At 37.2% G+C, this 20,955-nt stretch overlaps 1 protein-coding gene across 1 annotated transcript in view; it reads right to left on the bottom strand.

Annotated features, from left to right (window-relative positions):
• Positions 1-526: 526 nt before the first annotated feature.
• Positions 527-20,955, bottom strand: part of arhgef10la (Rho guanine nucleotide exchange factor (GEF) 10-like a) — a 248,459-nt gene continuing 228,030 nt past the window's right edge. The window contains exons 26-28 of the mRNA XM_056467799.1: positions 14,882-15,053; positions 6,337-6,459; positions 527-4,173 (exon numbers count right to left, since the gene is read on the bottom strand). Of these exons, the coding sequence (XP_056323774.1) occupies positions 3,638-4,173; positions 6,337-6,459; positions 14,882-15,053 (831 nt within the window). The 3' untranslated portion in view covers positions 527-3,637. The remainder of the gene's footprint in view (positions 4,174-6,336; positions 6,460-14,881; positions 15,054-20,955) is intronic.

Raw genomic sequence — 20,955 nt, forward strand, 5'->3', positions numbered from 1 at the left:
AAGTGTGGACATTTTCATTTTAAATCAAACCAAACATAGTACTATTCAGTCTTTGGCTATGTTCTGAATAGCATGCACAGCATAATAACTCAATTTGCAAATGAAGACATTATGAATAATTCAAACCCCATTAAAAACTTGTGTAGCCCTGCTAAGCACAGAGGTGCTGAACTCTGTTGCACGAAAGTGATCATTTTCAAATCTAAGATGTTCTGGCAGCAGCAGCGGTCGAGTCTGTAACCGTCCCAACACGCATACATTTATTTAGATCTGACCTTTTGGTGCAGCTTTTCGTTTTTTCCAGTGTGTCATGTCATTATATGCACCCTGCTTATCCACCATCTCTGTGTAAATCATATGTAATCACAGGGATTTTTGCTGTTGTGTGGGTCAACAAGAGATGGGGGAAATCACAACCCTGCATAAATTTGTCAGCTTAAAAGCAGCCATGAGTATTATGGGTTTACCATTTACCTCAGATTAATATGTGCAAGGACAAATGATCAAACAGAGGTAATTTCTAGCACATTTTTTTTATTCTACTAACGGTGAGTTGACAACACCAACATTTTATTAGCATTAAAAAATCCTAAAAATTCAGTGCATTTGAGGCACAAAAAAAAAAACTTCAAGTGGTTACTTTACTGTATATGGATGAGTACATTTGTATTATTCATGTTAACTTCTAACTAAACTTTACTTTCAAAATGTCACTTCAAAACAAACAAAAAAAACTGTTGTAGCCCTACAAGTATTATATTCAGGATATTACAGCCTTCATAAATGTTACATTTAACACTTTTAAAAAAGTTTGCAGTACTGAGACAAATTACACATTTCATACTTTCACAAAGTTGTATGGCGTGAAAAATAGATGATGATAAAGTGGTGAGAAATGGAAAAAATAAATCATTCAACTATATTATTCAGTAGCCATTTCAGAAGAGTTTAGTTTTACAGTACTGTATGTAGTTTATTTGCTGTCTTCAACTAGTCTATGCTGGTTCAACTATGTTCCAAGCTGTTTTTTTTTTATTCATTAATGACTTTATTATTTATTTGCTTGCTCATTTGTCCCCAAAACAACATCAATCTATTCCCTTTAACACAAAATAATGTGCATCTGGCATAGCTCCTAATGGTAGACTACTGAATGTGTTAAATGTGTATCAAACAAGAACAAAGTATGACGGGAACCAACTGTAGCTTGCAGATGGAACTGCGATATTACACAAAATATCGACAGTGAATACCCTTCAACAAGATCAAATAAACATCAAAAGCTTCACAAGATCCACAACTTTCCTGCAATTAGTGGTGCTTGTATCTTTCCACTACCAGCTGCTAATGAACTCGCTTGTTAAGTAATGGTGATTTGAGCAGACGTTTCAAATGACTGCCATATGGTGAAATGTTTTCAGGTTGTGTATGTACGAAAAAATGCCCACTAAAAACTATTTTAATTAAGCCTTACCATTCGCCGTCGCAGAAATTTAGGCTGTCAAGTGTTTTGAAATCCATTCCACAAGCTTTTAACACTCGTACAGCACTGACCTGCCCGAGCTTGACTTTCGACATTGAATCATGCGTTCACATTATCAAAAGTCAAAGGGTGAGAGTATTCTCTGGGCGACTGCACAAAAAGCATGGAAACCCCTTTCACTTGGCTTTTCACTTTCCAATGATATGATTTCTTCAGACGCGGGGGAATAAAGCCCCCTCAGCAGCTCTGTGGCATGGTCAAATCCAAAGAATTTGATTCACTAAAGCTCGGACACACTAAAGCCTCAAGGAAATGTTGGCTTTGAATAGTTTAGACCCTGATCATGGTGAAGGGTGAGGTTTAATACATGGATAAGGATTCCCAACAGGGAAGGGGGTACTTTACAGATATACTGTAGGTATGGTCGCTATTAGACTTTTAGTTGCAGATATTCTCATTGGAAAAAGTGGCTTTCTTAATATCACAAGATCTGTTAATTCAGTGAAAAGCCCTAGTTTTACCAAAAATAAAGGTTTTGTCATGAACTCATGTTTATGTCATTCCAAACCCATATTGCTTTGCTTTTTCCAAATATCCTGGTTTTCATTTTTAGTATAATGACTTTTACTGAGGACTACAGCTACCAGGCTCCAAAATACCCAAAAAAATCTGCATAAGAAAACTGTAACGTGTGCTATGATCTCTAAAATGTTTTAAATTAGTCAGATCTTTTTAATGAATCATTTGAGCTTGTTAATAAATTGGTATGTGCGACATTTGTTTTTCAGTTCAACTTTAACTCAGTAATTCTCAGTGATGATCAGTTTTACATCCACCGTAGAGGAAAATCATCAAATATTTCACCACTTAACCTTCAGTTTTGTTATTTATCACACAAATCAATTGTATGCATTCTAAAACTTTGTGTTGCAATTTGTGAGATGAAACAATCAAGTTTTTCTCTTGACATATGACTGTAGTGTCTGAAATGTAAATGACTCAAATGAGTCAGATAGTTTAAGTAAATCAGTTGAGCAACTTAAAGTCATTATGGAAGATTTGTTCACTCATCCGTTCAACTCATTGACTCAATTATCCAGTTTCCAAAGGACACCTAAACCACACCTGTATAAAATTACTGTGGCTTGTAGTCAAAACTACAAATATAAAAGGTATTTATTCACCAAACATTACATTACACTAATCCATAGCAATGTTTCACTCTATTGAGATTTTTTCAATGAAGCAAATGACTCACTTCACAAAATCAGACAGGATGATTTGTTCTTGAATCAGTAATTAAGGTCATCTTACTGACTTGATGATCCAGTTTCACTGGTTTACAGGAGGGGAAAATTATCAATCAATTGATGCCATAACTGTTGGACAATTTGTCGCACAAATCAATTGCTAATCTTTCCAATTATACTAAATTACAGTAACTAGTCAATATTTGTATTGCTATCAACCAAAACCTTGAACAATCTCTAGCAAAGTCTATTTTTTTTTCATTAAATCAGTGAAACCAGTTTAAAAAATGGTATAGATTATTTGTTTTAGAATTTTTTTACCAGTTCAACTCATAGATCCAGTGATTCGGTTTTATTGTTCTGGACAGATTATCAATGACAGGCCAGTAGCGCCCGACTACAGGCCTGAATGAAGTAACCACTTTTGCCAGTTTAAACATAGATATGTTGCTTGATTTATTAAACTAGAAGAGATGAGTAATGTGGCCAATGATGCTTTTGGAAGCTTAATAACTCCAGTTTGCATAAAACTTTTTAAAAATAGAATCATAATAATTTTTACATGAGAATGAGAAGGCTGTGAGGTATAAAACTACAGTGATTTCAAAATACTGTAATGCTTTTTGATAGCATACCAACAGTGTAGCTGACAAAAAAAGGATTACCCCCCCAAAAAAACAGTAATAGTTGTGAATACTCAGTTATCTATGACCATTATAACTGTGTTTCATTAGTCTATCACTCACAGCCTCATTTTCATCTGCGTTTAATTCAACATAGCATCGAACCCAATTAAGGTCTGTTTATCATAACTGAACTGAAAAGAGTGACCCGTATATTAATTCAAGAGGAAGTCAAAGGGTATTGGAATGACATGAGGATGAGTAAATCAACAAATTTCAGCTCAAACAGTGAGAGGAAGCTGCCAGATCATAAGTGTGCTTTCCATGGTGGCTGTCACCGATCCCTCCCTTAGTCGACGGAAACCTTTACCACCTGAAATGACCGCGACCGAGGTGACCCTGTCCCGCCTCACCCCTTCCCTCTCGCAGGGTCTACCCCTGACCCACATGTCTGGATCATCGCTGAGTTCATAAATTGAGCCATCTTCCATGCTGTGCTCCAGAGACTCTAGAGATGAGTCTGAGGCCTCGTCTCCTCGTGCGGTTAATGGCCGTCCGGGTAACCCTGAGGTTGAGCGGAGACGGTACTGTAGTAAAACACCCCGTCCCTTCCCTTTTCCATCCACCTGGGTAGAAACACTGGGCTGCTGGAGGGATTCCTGAGAGGATGAGTCGCTGCGGTCTTCCACTCCACAGGCCGAATCATGACCTTCCACCACAGAGTCCCGTTTTAGAAGATCAGGGGACAATGTGCTGAAAAGGGCAACTAAGAAATCCACAGGGCCGCAGTGAGCATTGAAGGACATCATCCCCTTACCTGTGCCACATTAAAACACAAATCGCTTTCATCAGTAAAAAGCAGAAAGAACCTTTGATAACGGATTTGAATTATTACATGTTGAAGTGCATATTGCATACTGAAATTACTTTGAAATGAATTAACTTGAAAAATTGATCATAATTTGTTCATCCTTCATAGTTCACATTACCATTTGCATATATATTTCTATTCTGTGGAGAACAAAAGAAGAACTTTTAAAGGTTTTTTTGTCATATAAGGATGACTCATTTTGGTGATGCACCTTATGGAAATTACACCATTAAACCAGCACATTTCAAAAAGGCATACAGTAGTTTAATAATTTTTTTGTAATCTCTGATTATAGATAAACATATTAGGGTTCTCACACAAATATTAATCAATATTAAGATTCATGTTAATCATCTCCAATGAAATATTTGGACAAAAATATTTATAAATTTACAGTATATACACTCACCTGCTGCTTTATTAGGTACACCTGTCCAACTGCTCATTAACGCAAGTTTCTAATCAGCCAATAACATGGCAACAACTCAATGCATTTAGGTATGTAGACATGGTGTAGACGATCTGCTGCAGTTCAAACTGAGCAATAGAATTGGGAAGAAAGGTGATTTAAGTGACTTTGAACATGGCATGGTTGCTGGTGCCAGACAACCTTGGTTTACAGAGAATGGCCCCAAAAAGGGAAAATATCCAGTGAGTGGCAGTTCTGTGGGCGTGAATGCCTTGTTGATGCCAGAGGTCAGAGGAGAATGGCCATACTGGTTCAAGCTGATAGAAAGGCAACAGTAACTCAAATAACCACTCGTTACAACCGAAGTATGCAGAAGAGCAATTCTGAATGCACAACATGTCCAACCTTGAGGCAGATGAGCTACAGCAGCAAAAGACCACACCAGGTGCCACTCCTGTCAGGAAACTGAGGCTACAATTCACACAGGCTCACCAAAATTTGACAATAGAAGATTGGAAAAAAAATTGCCTTGTCTGATGAGTCTTGATTCCTGCTACAACATTCAGATGGTAGGGTCAGAATTTGGCGCCAACAACATGAAAGCATGGATCTATCCTTCCTTGTATCAATGGTTCAGGCTGGTGGTGGTGTAATGGTGTGGGGGATATTTTCTTGGCACACATTGGGCCAATTAGTACCAATTAAGCATCGTGTCAACGCCACAGCCTACCTGAGTATTGTTGCTGATCATGTCCATCCCTTTGTGACCACAGTGTACCCATCTTCTCAATCCAATAGAGCACCTTTGCGATGTGGTGGAATGGGAGATTCACATCATGGATGTGCAGCCGACAAATCTGCAGCAACTGCGTGATGCTATCATGTCAATATGGACCAAAATCTCTGAGGAATATTTCCAGTACCATGTTGAATCTATGCCACAAAGAATTGAGGCAGTTCTGAAGGCAAAAGGGAGTCCAACCCAATTCTAGTAAGGTGTACCTAATAAAGTGGCCGTAAGTGTATAAACTGTAAAAAACAGCTGGGTTCCACATAATTTCTTTATGTTGTCTCAACACAAATCAGTTTAGTTAACCTCATCGTTTTTACAAATTAACAGTAAGTGGATTCAACATAATACAATTAGGTTGTCTTTCAAAACGACTTAAGAATTGTGTTGATTCAACTAATTTTATATAAGTAGCTGAGACAAGCAGCAAAAGTATTTTTTGAGAGTGTATATAAAAAAACCCAACTGAAAATTTCCTCTAAAATGCATTTTTCTAAACCTCATATGTTTATGTTCAGCTATTTCACTTTTAAGGCAATGAAAAAACCTATTCCTTGCACTACTGAAACTACTCACAACAGCCTAATATAAATGCTAATTTTAGCTGAAAATTTCTGATGGCACTTAGAGGTTTTTGCAGCTAAACTTTTCAATTATATCTTTACGGTAGTTTTATTATGTGTTTCATTCTTTCAGGTGCTAAAAGTATTGGCATACACATTTATCAAAACAATCCTTTTGCCTTCTCTAACAAAACAAACATATTTGCAACAACATTGTGTCCAGTAAATAATTGCATTTTAGAGTAAACTATTTATTTAACAAAGACCTAACTGTTTGAATCATCACATAATTCATCTTTTCACTCCAAAAACAACTTTCCAAAAGGACAAATGCACCATCTGTGTACCTGTAATTTTGGGGATGCCCTCCAGCTTGGGCACAGGCAGGGTGATGATAATACCCTGAGCAGTGCCTACCCACAGCAGCCCCTGGCAAATCAACAGGCTGGTGACCCTCATGCTCTTTTGACCTTCGAAACAAAAGAAATCACATACAACATTATTACTCACTCAAACTTGCTTTAACTATACAGTATGATCCCATTGTTAAAAAAGAGAACAAACTGTGCAAAGGGTATTAAAAAAACTAATTTCTGCTTTTAAATCAATTATGGTTTCTGTGGAAAGTGGATTAAAAGCCCTGACTGCTTCCCCATTGCAGTTTATTTAACTGGTCAATTATAGCAGCGTGCAGGTATGACAACATTTAGATTGTTGTTTACACAAAAAGCAACACAGAACATTTAATTGACTTCATTAAAAGTACCCAAATCATTGACCCTTGGGTCTTCAGAATATAATTACATTGAAAAAAGAACAACATACAGTAGCATAGTCTTGACTACAAGTATGGCCGATTGCTCAATATACAGTATGGTGCTCATTTTCCATAAATTATTGGAAAGTTGCTAATTGACCCTGCCATGTGCTCTTTAGGTTGCTATAGTGCTTGTGAAGTCTTTGGATAATGTGTAAATGAAGCATTTTCAGTTAGTCACCAGGAAATCACTGAAGGTCATGAAAAAACATTAGCGAACGCACCGCATTAAGGAGAACTCCTCCTTAGAAATGTCAGCTGTCCAGTTCTGCAGAGCATTCACTTATTATTATACATTCTTTTTCCGTGCTGGAGGAATCGTCTTAATAATAGATTGTCAAATAAATCTGCAGCTCTACAGTAATGAATTCATGAATGCTGAAAACATAAGATGCTGACGATTGGGGAGAAATGTTTTATTGGATGTCCTTGACGCATAATACATACTTCTGCCTCATAATCATCGAGATCTAAGATTAAAATGGGTTATGTGTCTGATAACGTTAAATTGTGCAGTGCTATAGATAATGCAAAATGAAAATCGGCAATGTATTCAAAGCACAGCAGTAATCTTCATTTTAATTTCCACACAATTATGAATTAAACCTAAATTAACACTGGTGTTTTATAAACAATACAGTTAATTAACACTAGTGTATGTATAAATAAACGCAGCATAATAAGTACTGTAAAATGTATTAAAGGAATATAATTAATTGTTAATTCATGATACTGATTGCATTAAATATGATTAACATGCAGAACCTGTGAGTTTTAATCAAATCTATTTGATTTCTCTCTCATTCTTTCTCTCAATAATCTCTCACTTCTGAATTTATTTTCATTGCACCTGAGTTCATTTTAATATTACATATAGTCTTTCAATTCATGTAAGAAAACAAAAGTTGCATGCCTAGTAATATAATAAATTGCGTTTCGTTAGTTTTTGTTGATACTGTACTCTACTCAACATAGTATAGTACATAAATAAAGTACATTAAATGACTGATTGCAGATCATTGAATTATTAGAAGATAATAATAAATACATTTAAACTGATATAAAGGATTTAGAACAAGGGTGCCCAAACTTTTCAGCATAATGGGCCAAAAACCAAGTATCTTCGAGAGTCGTGGGCTGAAGGTAAATACAGCAAACTATATTACATTAAAGTTGCCATGGCTAATTTATTTCATAGTATTTCAAAATAAATAGATAACATTACTTTAAATTGTATTGTCTAATGCAGTATAACTTTTTAAATAATAACTTATTGCAATAAAAACTTAAACAATAACATTTATAAGAGAGTGGAGTACAATGCTGAATACACTAGTCAAGCAGAATCTGCCTTGACATGATTTGCTCACCAAAGTCTTTGTATTGTCAGGTGACTGTGCGTACATTCATTCATTCATTGTCTTTTCGGCTTAGTCCCTATATTAACCGCCAACTTATGCAGCATATGTTTTACGCAGCCCATGCCCTTCCAACTGCAACCCATCACTGGGAAACATCCATACACACTCATTCACACACATACACTACGGACAATTTAGCTTACCCAATTTACCTATAGCGCATGTTTTTGGACTGTGGGGGAAACCGGAGCACCTGGAGGAAACCCACATGAACACGGGAAGAACTTGCAAACTCCACACAGAAACACCAACTGACCCAGCCGAGGCTCGAACCAGCAACGCTTATGCTGTGAGGCGAACGTGCTACCCACTGCGCCACCGTGCAGCCCCACAGTGTGTACATTTATACAATATCTGATTCATTTACACCATTTATTGAAACATTTATTTCAGTTAGCTTTTGATAATAAAACAAACAAACAAAGGGCTACTTTAAATTTGAATTGACAATCTCCAACCATCCCCATCATTCCACCTCTTTTCTCAGATGGGATGGTGGGCCAAATCAAAGGTTACCATGGATCAACTTTGGCTCGTGGGCCCAAGCTTGGGCCTCTCTGATTTAGAAAATATGCACATTGGATAATGTGTTAAAGGGGTCTTATTATGCATTTGAACTAGGAATATGTAAGTCAGTGTGTAGTGTGTACTATATGTTTAAGCATATAAAAAAGGTGTGGATAGTTATAAATCTCAAAGTCCACTCCAAATTAAGACGTTTTTTTAATCTCTTTTCAAGAATTGTAATAAATGAGCTTGTTTGGACAAAAGGCATATTTTCTGGGATTTATGATGTCACAAAGTGGCCCAAATCCCACCGATAGAAATTCAAATGGTTGCTGATGGTCAAATCAACATAACTGTTACTATCCTAATTCTGCTGCACCACGTCAGTTTCTGTGCACACCTCTTGACCAACATTCCCAGCTCAAATTGTTTATATTGTGAAATGTTTGATATTTAAATTCTCAGTATTTAAACATCTTACTAATGATCAAATTAGTTGATCTGTGATAGCTAATGTTAGCCATGATGCTGCTATGCTAGCCTGCACTGCAGTGGAGAGATTAGAGCTGAACGCATAAATCCATCAACTTCTCACAAAATACACAACATTAAAGGGCACCTATGGTGAAAAATCTACTTTCCAAGCTGTTTGGACAGACATATGTGTAAGTAGAGTGTATAGACCATCACATTGGGGTGACATAAACACACCCAGTCCTTTTTTTTTTCAATTTAACAACATGAAAACGGTGGACCAACTGGAGCGGTTTTTAGATCGACCGCAGCTTGACGTAGGAGTGCGGTCCCCCTGCCCACCAATATTGGTTGACAGGCATGCATTAGCATATCCTCAGTTTGTTGTTTCAAGTCCACCATTTTCAGTGTGTGAGTCAAAGCGATGTCACTAAAGGAACACCCTTGCTCTATTTTTAGATGAAAGGCTCATTGAGCTCAACACAAGATCAACATTCACCACATGATCGCTCTCATCGGCACCATTGTTTGTAACTTTAGGTGGGTTTGCAAACCTGTACTTTTCATTGTGTCTTCCATAATCTTCAGCCGTTTGCATTTCTCGTGGTCACAGAAGCTCCCTGTCATCTTAACTTGGTCCAGCTGGAAAGTGCGAGCGCATTGCCTCACGTGTGCATCCCTCCATTGGAAATAAAATAACTTGCCTGCAGGTCGCACACCAGAAGCGCCGCTCGGCGACGCACAGCGCCATGCATTTTAAACACAAATTTTTATCAGGGTACACACAACAGCGCCTCAAGTTGGTGGCTGTCCACGGAGCCCAGCCACGACTCAGGACACTGTTCATATTTCTGCCGAGCCGCAGAGCGCCATCTGAATAGTTTCATTTTAAATAACATGTGAATGTGCATGTCTGGTGTGCAGTGTCGCAGCTCTGAGCGGCGCATCTGGTGCCTCAGTCAAAGTTAATTCAGTGTGCGTGGTTTTTTAGTCTTGTTGTACAAGCTCGGAACTTTAAACTAGCACACAGTTGGCTGTAAAACTATACAAAGACACAAATAATTTTGAACTCTCTGCTTGGTCTGTGTCCGAGTCGTACATGTACAGCTGAATGCTGGTCTTGTCACTCACGTTGCTTCTCTTTGTCTGCCTGTCTGTTGCCAAACACAAATCGGGGGAGCACTTGGCTCCGCCCCTTGTTAAGTTGGGCAGGAAGTCGAAACAAATTTTCATGTGAAGCAACACACCCCAAAAACAGCGAGCTGTGTACATGCCCCAAAATAACACTTTTTAACACATTATAATAAAAAAATCTGAATTGTGTTTTGAACTGAACCTAAACTGGCACACTCTATAAATTGCCTTCTCTATAGACATCAGAGTGTATGTCACAAACATTTTACAAATATATTTTGTTTTGCTAGTATACACTCACGGCCACTTTATTAGGTTCACCTTACTAGTACTGGGTTGGACCTCCTTTTGCCTTCAGAACTGCCTTAATCCTTCGTGGCATAGATTCAACAAGGTACTGGAAATATTCCTCAGAGATTTTGGTCTATATTGACATGATAGCATCACGCTGTTGCTGCATATGTGTTGCCTGCACATCCATGATGTGAATCTCTAGTTCCACCACATCCCAAAGGTGCTCTATTGGACTGAGATCTGGTGACTGTGAAGGCCATTTGACTGCATTGAACTCATTGTCATGTTCAAGAAACCAGTCTGAGATGATTCGTGCTTTATGACATGGCATGTAATGCTGCTGGAAGTAGCAATCATAAGATGGGTACACTGTGGTCATAAAGGGATACTCAATTGGTATTGATGAGCCCAAAGTGTCCCAAGAAATATCCCCCACACCATCACACCACTACCAACAGCCTGAACTATTGATACAAGGCAGGATAGATCCATGCTTTCATGTTGTTGATGCCTAATTCTGACCCTACCATCCGAATGTCACAGCAGAAATCAAGACTCATCAGACCAGGCAACGTTTTTCCAATCTTCTACTTTCCAATTTTGGTGAGCCTGTGTGAATTGTAGCTTCAGTTTCCTGATCTTAGCTGACAGGAGTAGCAGCTGCCTCTGCTTCTTTTTTCTGCTGCTGTAGCCCATCCACCTCACAACCCATGTTGTGTGATCAGAGATGCTCGTCTCCATACTTTGGTTGTAACGAGTGGTTATTTGAGTTACTGTTGCCTTTCTATCAGCTCAAACTAGTCTGGCCATTCTCCTCTGACCTCTGGCATCAACAAGGCATTTGTCTCACAGAACTGCAGCTCACTGGATATTTGCTTTTTTTTGGATCATTCTCTGTAAACCCTAGAGATAGTTGTGCGTGAAAATCCCAGTAGATCAGAAGTTGCTGAAATACTCAGACCAGCCCGTCTGGTACCAACAACCATGCCATGTTCAAAGTCACTTAAATCACCTATCTTCCCCATTCTGATGCTCGGTTTGAACTGCAGCAGATCATCTTGACCATGTCTACATACCTAAATGCATTGCCATGTGATTGGCTGAATAGAAATAACTAACAGTGGGACACATGCACCTAATAAAGTGGCCGGTGAGTGTATACATGTTATAGCATTGAAATCACTGGTAAGTTTGACCTCAAGGTTTTGGCAGGGAACATACAAATACTGAAACACTGCCTAGCTCACAATGTGCTGGCAGCCACTCATCAAACCCAGAACTAATCAAGCTGTTTCTGCCAGGCCGGATAGGTATTGTAATAATCTAAATTAAGTGAAAGTTTTGAACCACCAAACAGAATCAAGACTTTGTAAAGAAGCATAAATGACCCCTTTATATGATTATTTTATAATATACAAAATTCTCTATCTTATAAAACTCCTTTCCCTCATGGATCTGACTTTTCCTGTTATTATTAGAGAGGATGGATTCAGCCTCAGTGCGTTTAGGAGATGTCTGACTTGATTATCGTGTCTGAAGTTTCTAGCCGAGGAGAAACTGCAGAATAATCGGCTGACTTTAAGACAATAATTAATTCATCACCAGACACTCGGGAGCAAACCTGTGGGATTAGCAGACCATTGATCTGAAATAACCATATCAGTCCTCCTATGTGTGATGCTTGCAGATTAGCATATATTCAGGAAAACTAACTGGATGTTCTCTGAGCCTAGATTTTAAAAAAAAGAGGAAGAAAGCATCTGCCAAAGCTTATTTTCACTTTTGTGCTCCGTGGACTGTAAACCCCTCGACATAACACGAAACGGGAGCACTACCTCACTCAACAAGAACTACATATTTAAACACATCTTGCTGCGTAAGTTCGACAACAGCCTCAGGGTCCCAGGACCTTCACAAGAGTCTTCACCTCAATCCTCAGCTTTTCTGCCTTTATGTGTCTTGTGAAATACAGCTGCAACTTTGATCCAAATGTTTGATGCTCTCATTGTTTGATTAAGTCTATCTTTTACTCTCTTTGTTTTTGAGGAGTTGTAGCAACAAGCTAGTTGACATTAACTTGCTCTGGCCAGTTCCTGAAGTCTGCAACACCGCTTTGGGTTTATTTTTCCTCCTTCTCTTTTCCGTTCTGCTTGATTGCAATTGTCTGTGACAACAAGAGGATCGTGGCTTTTTTTAAAGCTAAATGTGGACAATCGCATTCAAGTGAAATCAAACATCATTAGACCCTCTGAAAGGAGTTATTCTGCAAGCTACTAGAGCAATGATGTCTGGATTTTCTCTTTATATAGCCTGAAGTGTGATGCTGAATTACACTGAAGTGACAATTTATTGTGCGGACACATAATGTGCAAGCAACACTTTTTAGTGTGCATGGTTATATAATGAGTGTTTACATTTTCTTTCATCCAGTGAAAGCTAGCTGTGGTGTGTATAATGTCCAGTGTTGGGCAATAAAACGTTACTAGTAATGCATTACTGTAACAGCATTACTTTTGACATTAACTAATACTGTAACCAGGGATGGGCAGTATTTATCATTTCAAGTAGCTATTTCTAATTCAAAATAGTAATTCAATGTAATTTCTATTTGATAGGGTTGAAGAAAATGGGTTAATACAAATACAGTGTCTTATATTTTGTATTTTTAAAATACTGTAAAATACTTTATAAGAAGTCTACACGATGACATCATAAAAATGCAGCCTCAGATTGGTGCTTTCTCAGTTATTTGCCTTAGCTTGAGATCAGACCTGAAAATTGATTAATATTGAAGAAGGTGATCAATGCTTCAGTATGGATGCAATGTAAGTTCTATAGAGTGTTACCTCTTAGTTATTCTAAGCTCTTTGTTTGTGGTTAGTTTGAAAATTGCTCACAGATTTCTTTTTTGAGCAGCTGTAATGTTTCTGTTTTGTTTTAAATGCTGGTTTATCACCTTGTGATTTTTTAAAAAAATTGTGCTGCTGGTCCGACATAAATACATTAGTGTTTAAAAATTACGTTTTGTTTAATTCTGTCTTGTGTTTAAGTTGTGAGAATGCAAATTAATTAAAACTGTGAATCTGATCAACGATGTATTTTCCATGCAGCTCTTAAGTGATGTTATAAGGCCATTAATGAGAGCATTAAACATCTTCTTTGGAAAAGTAACTCAAGAATAACTTTGAACAGAAATGCATACGCTTATTGAGTAAAAATTAATTGATAAAGCATTTGAGTTACTTTTTGAATGAAGTAACTAGTAACTGTAACTTGTTACTATTTTTTAGTAACTACTGTAGCACAACACTGATAATGTCCACCTGAAAATTCTGCTTCTCTGTATCTGTTGTAGTGATTGGGTATGGGTTTGATGTTAATATTTTAATATTAACATCATATTTTTAACATCATATTAACAATATTAATATTTAATAAACTCTTTCTTCTGTTTTCATTTCTTGTGATTGAAATTTTAGATTATTCCACCAAATATTTTTAATTCTCCTGAAATTAAAACATTGTAATAGTTTTATCTAAAAAATAGATCCATATATAAATATATACTTTTATTTGTTATTTTACACAAACAAATCTAAACGGCAACCTTATTTTAAACTTAATTTTAAAAAGTCAAATAAAGAATAAGAATAAAATGAATTAATCAAACAACATTAGGTTGTAAATCCAGGCAAAATGAGAATTGTCTCAAATTTTTTTCCTGTAGTATTTAATGTAGCAGTGAAGGAGGCATGAACCACAAAGAATTTCACAAATTACAGAGGACCCAAGGGAGATAACGACAGCTAAAGGTGAGTGCAGAGAGGTAAAAATGTGAACGCAGACGAATTAAAGACCAGCTGCACAGAGAAAAGGCGCAATGGCAAAATGCTGGCACATTACCAACATGCCACGGCTGCTGGAGTCATGACAAGAGCGTTGCCATGGCAACCCGTTGAATGGAAAGCTTTGTCTGTGCCATTGTGACTTTTCCTGCCTGTAACCCTGCAGCTCCATTACTGCTCTGCGGGGTCTTAAGTTAGCTACTTATTCACGGTCTGTCCCTGGAGAGCCAGCCTACAGGAACCATTCCAGAAAGAACTTCTCCATTATTACCTTTTTATCCCGAGAAGTGCGGTTCAAAGAAAAAGATAGAAACAAGTGCTGATCAGGCATGTGTGAAGGCGTGAAAACGTTTTGGTATTCAAATGGCTCCTTTTACTGGGTCAAAGGAGAGTTACTCACTGGGGTTGTAAAATGACGAGGGTGTAGAAATGTTGATCTCCTGCAGGTGCTCCAGTGTTTCCGTATGGAACAAGCGTATAGAAGAGCCTTCAGAAAAAGCCATCCATACGCCACCTCCGGCTCGCACCATGTGGGCCACACTCACCATCGGGTCCTGATGGACTTCAAATCTCTACGACAAAATAAAGAGATGGGAATTAAATCAGACTTCATATCATTATAGGTTGCACTTTAAAGATTCCTGTTACAAACACCTTTACTGTAACTGACAACACAATGTGGTGTTATTTAATTAAAGTATATTGTACTGTAATTGAGCTCACTGAAGCGGTTTTCATCTAAGTAGGCTCTCACACACCTGTAGGACCTGCTCTGGTGTGTGTGTTGTGGGTGTGGAAATATAAATTTATATAATCTAGTTTTCAAATGAACAATAATCTACGTATAACTGAAAAGTTATAGTTTGATTATATCATTTTATTAACAGCCCAGCCATGTGAGACATTTACCTTTGTCTTTCTGACTACAGGCTAAGCCAGAGTGATGCAAATGCTTTGATTATGCTTTTAATGACTCTGCCTTTGTCTTCGGGTGATTCTGTCAGGTCAAAGACACCACTTTTGTTGATTAACTTGTGTGGTCAGTTGCTGGGCCGGTTTCTAACACCTACATGCTGGTTATCACGCTGACTCCAATACTGAATTTGCATGCTTTGTTTAGCCATCTCCCCTCCTCCTAAGAAGACAATATAGACAGGACATCTTTGTCCTAATTTAGACTTGTGATAAAACTCGCAGACTGCAGACCTCCAGTAGGCTCCTGCAGACACATGGACTTCTTGAAGACGCTGTGTGACTGCAGATTAACCAACGCGTCTCAATAAAAGAATTCTGCTTATTTCAAGTCTCCTGGACTGGGTTCTCCTCGATTCACTTATTTATTTTTTACAACATGGGGCAAGTGGCGCACAAAACCAGTGATGATTGGTGTGTGTGTGTGTGTGTGTGTGTGTGTGTGTGTGTGTATGTGTTCGGGGGTGGGACAACCACATAACTGATGATGATTGGCTAAGAAAGCAGGTCATAATGTGTGGGCCACTTTTAAATGAAAAGAGGACACAACTGCATCAAAGCAACTAAAACTAGTTTCACACTGGAACTACCAGAATTTTATAACTACTAGAATTATCATAGCGGTCATTCTGATTGTTCTCATATATGATATTGACACGTCATATCTACATTTAAAGCTTCTACTGAGATAATAATTATCTTTATAATAATTAAGCTTTAAATCTCTGTCATCATAAAAATACAATCTTTTTGGTAATAAAGTCTAGAAGTGTATAGTTAGGCTACTACACCACTCGTGAATGTCAGTGCCTCACTTTCATTTTCCCTTTCACAAGCAGGGGAGAAGGTTTTTTTTTTTTTGTGGCACTGAATATTTTGTTTTGAAAACACATGTCTAAAGTAAAGTTATGTTTTTGTCAACAGAAAGTTATGTTTTTATTAGCAGGAAGTTGCTAGGCAACAGAGGCAAGCATTTTTAAAGTCACAGGGAAAAGTAGCAGACACTGAAATGTAAAAAGACCTCCTAATTCTATTGTTTTTAAGAAGCATACTTTATTTTTAGACTTATTTGTTGGCCAGTTGTGGTCAGTGCAAAACATATCAATATAAAAATAAATATTATTCAGTTGTAAATCATTTACTATGGTTTCATTGTTCCACTATGGACATTTTATTTACAATAAAACATTACATTTGACAGGTGTCAAAGGTATCATGTCACAGCAGCATACTGTATTTAAATATAGCATAGAACAGTGTATATTGCTTTATAGTAATAATTTATTTAATTTAGTGTCTCATAATCTCATAATAAACACAATAGTTACTTTCCCTAGCAATTAGTTAATTTTATAATGATGTGAATCAATTACTATCTCAGTTACTATTTATGAGACTTAACTAGTAACTTTAAATAATTACTTTAAGTAACATTTCCAACATTGCTTTGTCTGTGCAGTTTGTTTTCAAACAAGAGATGCTGATTCAAGAGATTTTGAATGCTGACATCCAAACCAAACAAATCTGAATGAACCAAGAACAGGTTGTGTCACAAAATGTGGCAATGTAAAGAAACACAAAGTTTGGTTTACTGTTACAAGAATTGGAAACTGCATCCCTGCAGCAGATCTTCCGATAGTGTGCAACAGATGGATTTGTGGCATTTTATAAGCTCTTAACTGATAAAAATAACATCATACACACATATAACAAGCATGTTTATTCATTTGCACAAGTAAATTACATGCAAAGAAAATAATGGCTGTGAATCAGCTTTTCCCTGCAAGCTGAAAAAGAAGCTTTAATCGAAAATCTGCATGAATCAAAAACATCCCAACAGAACAGCATGTGTGGATTTCTAAATGGTCACACAAAAATGTTTTAAACCATTTTAAAGCATTTACCTGATCTCACAGACAGTATTGACAGATAAAGTGAAGAAATTTTAAAGGGTTTGTTCAACCACAAACAAAACTCTGCTATTGTGTACTTGCACAAAATGTGGTTTCTTTAGAAGTGTCAAAACTGCATTTCAGTTTTAGCTTAGGAGGACATTTTCAGATTTAGCTTTTTTAAAGAAGAAGAAATTATGAGGTTTTGGAACAGCAAGATGCAGAGTAAATGATGACAGAATTTCTTTTTGATTGAACAATGCCTTTAAAAGCAAAAACTTAAGTGCCCCAATTTGCTATTTGTGCCACTTCACCTGTAGTTACGTGACTGCATGAACCGAGTTATGCATTAGATGTAATTGCAATGATTGAAAACCTCTTGACAAGTCATTAAATGATACAGCATTTTAATAATTTTGAATTGAATGACTACATTCTCAGGTCTACATATAAAATGGTCATTATGACTCATCAGCAAGACATTTAAGATATATTTTTATGGATTTTGCTAAATGTCTTTCCCAGAGTTATGCTGAATTGTACTTAATTCACATTTGACACATTTTCATGTTAATTCTGAAGGTCTATAATGCATTTGCATTACATTTATTCTGAAGGAAAATCTGCAAATATCCATTCGAATGATATTTGGTAACAAAATCCACACTATAACAAATAGCACAATATTTACAGATCAAGAAGAAACTATAATAAAGCTGTGAGAGTGAAAAACAGAAAGGTGTAACAATCTCATTGCATCCAAGCTGCATTTGAAATGTCTGACCTGCGCCCTTTCCTAGGAAGTATAACCATGACAAACATGTCCCTTATATAAATGCTAACTCATTTCAGATACATAGCTGTACTAATGGTTTACAATGTGGTCAGAAGGACCTGAGACCAATGAGAATCAACAAGCAGAAAAGACCTGAACGCAATTTGATACAGAACTCAATAAGGCATGACATAAACAAGTAGTTACAAAACTCCATCTCCTCGTTCCTCTCATTTGCTTTCTCTTCTCCATTACCTCGCAAACTGAATATTGAACTATAATGACAAGGGGTTCATCACAAATGTATCTTGCCATTATTTTCCCTTCTATTATTCAATACAGTACATCTGCAAGGACTTGCTCACACGAAAGGAAAATCTGAACAACGAGCATTCAACCACTCGATGTGGCATGAAAGAGTACAAATCTTGAGTCTGAAGAGCATGCATTAGTTTACAATGACCCAGAGCTTGTTTTAATGGACATTTCTCCATATACATGTGCTCACTTTTCACATAGCTGCAATGAGCCCATGCTCAGATGTTGCACAGGTCATTTTCTCCATATTGGATGCTGCACAATGCTTCACGAATTCTGCTCTAATGATGAGCCCCTAAAATTACCAGCAATTTAATGTCCTTTGTAAAATTTTATTCTCATGAGCACATGGTGTGCCTGCATAATCTTCAAACTTTCTATTCGAAAAGTAGTTCAGATCTGATTTATGGTGTTCTGTATGACCGGTTATGCAAATATGCTTCTAAGTGAAGAGGGCATTCATATCTTATTATTTCTCTTTTTTTGTGGTCATTTTTTTGCCACATCCATATCACCCTGCAGCCCAAGAAGCCTCAATGAAGCTAAGCAGGGCTGAGCCTGGTCAGTACCTAGATGGGAGACCACATGGGAAAACTAGGTTGCTGTTGGAAGTGGTGTGAGTGAGGCCAGCAGTGGGTGCACAACCTGAGGTCTGTGTGAGTCCTAATGCCCCAGTAAAGTGAAGGGGACACTATACTGTCAGTGTGCGCCGTCTTCTGGATGAGACGTTAAACTGAGGTCCTGCCTCTCAGTGGTCACTAAAAATTCCATGGCACTCCTTGTAAAGAGGGGTATAGCCCCGGTGTCCTGGCCAAATTCCCTCTACTGACCTCTACCTATCCCAATCATCTACATTCACCAAACTGCCTCTATCACTGTCTCTTCACTCCACCTGTAGCTGGTGTGTGGTGAGCACACTGGCGCAATTGTCCTGTGGCTGTCGTCGCATCATCCAAGTGGATGCTGCACACTGATGGTGTAAAGAGGAGCCCTCCTCATGATTGTGAAGCGCTTTGGGTGTATGGCCATAAATGATAAATGCGCTATACACATTACATTATATTACATTACATTACATGTTTTTACCCAATACCTGTAAAACACTGGCTCCATTAAAAGCAAAACCTGAGTATTTGGATTGATCCGCTCTTGGGAAATCCTGGATTTTAGCCGGTGGCTAAACATTTAAGAAGCAGGCATTATTCTGGCCACCCTCCACCAAAACATCTTCTGCTGAGCAGTAGATACCTCATCCAAAGATTAAGTTAAAAACGCTTTCTGATCAATACTAGTTCACTTTTATCATGAATAAAAGTTCAGCAATAAAGACAATTTTTAATAAAAGAATAATTTATTTAAATGTAATAATTTACTAAACTTAATGTTGTTTCAAAGATGTATGCACATTTTTTACAGAAGATTTTTTTTTTTTGCTAAATGCTAATTTTTTTTTTCATCTTTAAAAAAGAGCATTTCTCAAAGAAACAATCTGTGTTACTTTGGACCTCCCTGTATGGGCAAAAAAAAAAAAAAAAAAAACATTTTTATTAACATTACACACACATTTCCCCCCCCTCTGTAAACGCATTTCCGTTGGGATTTAGGTGCAGATTTTATCATATTGAAAAAAAAAAAAAACTAAAGGGAGCACACCATATTATTAGAATTTATGCAGATCAACATATTTAATGCATTATCCTAAAATTGCATAAACATAGTAAATGGAATAAATTATTCATTTACTGTCAGTATAAAGTGACTTAACCCTTAATTATATAAAACCAACTATTCTAAAAGGTACAAATGTGAGCAATATGGAGGGAATTATATAAATGGTACTGTACACTTGTATACTCTTCTCTTCTCAGTTTGTGTTAAAAAGCTCAGTCTGCAACAAAGAAGTTTGATGAAAAATGTCATCTTACCCTTGACTCTGTGAGAATGGAGATAAACACACTGCCACGGTTTCTTATTCCTCCTGTGATCATCTTTTTAAAGAACTCAATGTGTTTTGCACTTGCCAAATGAACAACTACAATCGAAACTCCATTACACTGTGAAACCCTTAAGGAGACCTGAGTGCATATGATGTAAAACAAAACTGCAAATAAACTCTAACATGTTGACACAATGCAGATCTGTTCAACAATGCAGTCAGTTTTGTCCAATGTGCTTAGTTCTATTAATTCCTCTCTGAGAGCCCAAAGGTCTCAAATCCCAACTGTGATGATTTTGCAGCTTGTTTCAAAGATAAGATAATCATAACTGAGATTTCTAGTTTTACAAGACCCTTATGACTAACACTGCTCCAGAACTCATTTGACCAGGGGAACTGCTACCATGTTTGAAAGAATCCTTTAATAACATTTTACCCAGCTCACTGTTAATACCCCAAAGGGCCACTGGTACAGCTTCTTCTTAAGTTCCACTCAGCAATATAGACTTGCGTAATTGAAATCTTCATTTCAGAGTTTAATGCTAACTCGTCTAAATCATAAACCCTTAATATTTCTTAAA

The sequence above is a fragment of the Danio aesculapii genome, chromosome 11 (genome assembly GCF_903798145.1).
Source record: "Danio aesculapii chromosome 11, fDanAes4.1, whole genome shotgun sequence".
In the NCBI taxonomy this organism is placed as follows: domain Eukaryota; kingdom Metazoa; phylum Chordata; class Actinopteri; order Cypriniformes; family Danionidae; genus Danio; species Danio aesculapii.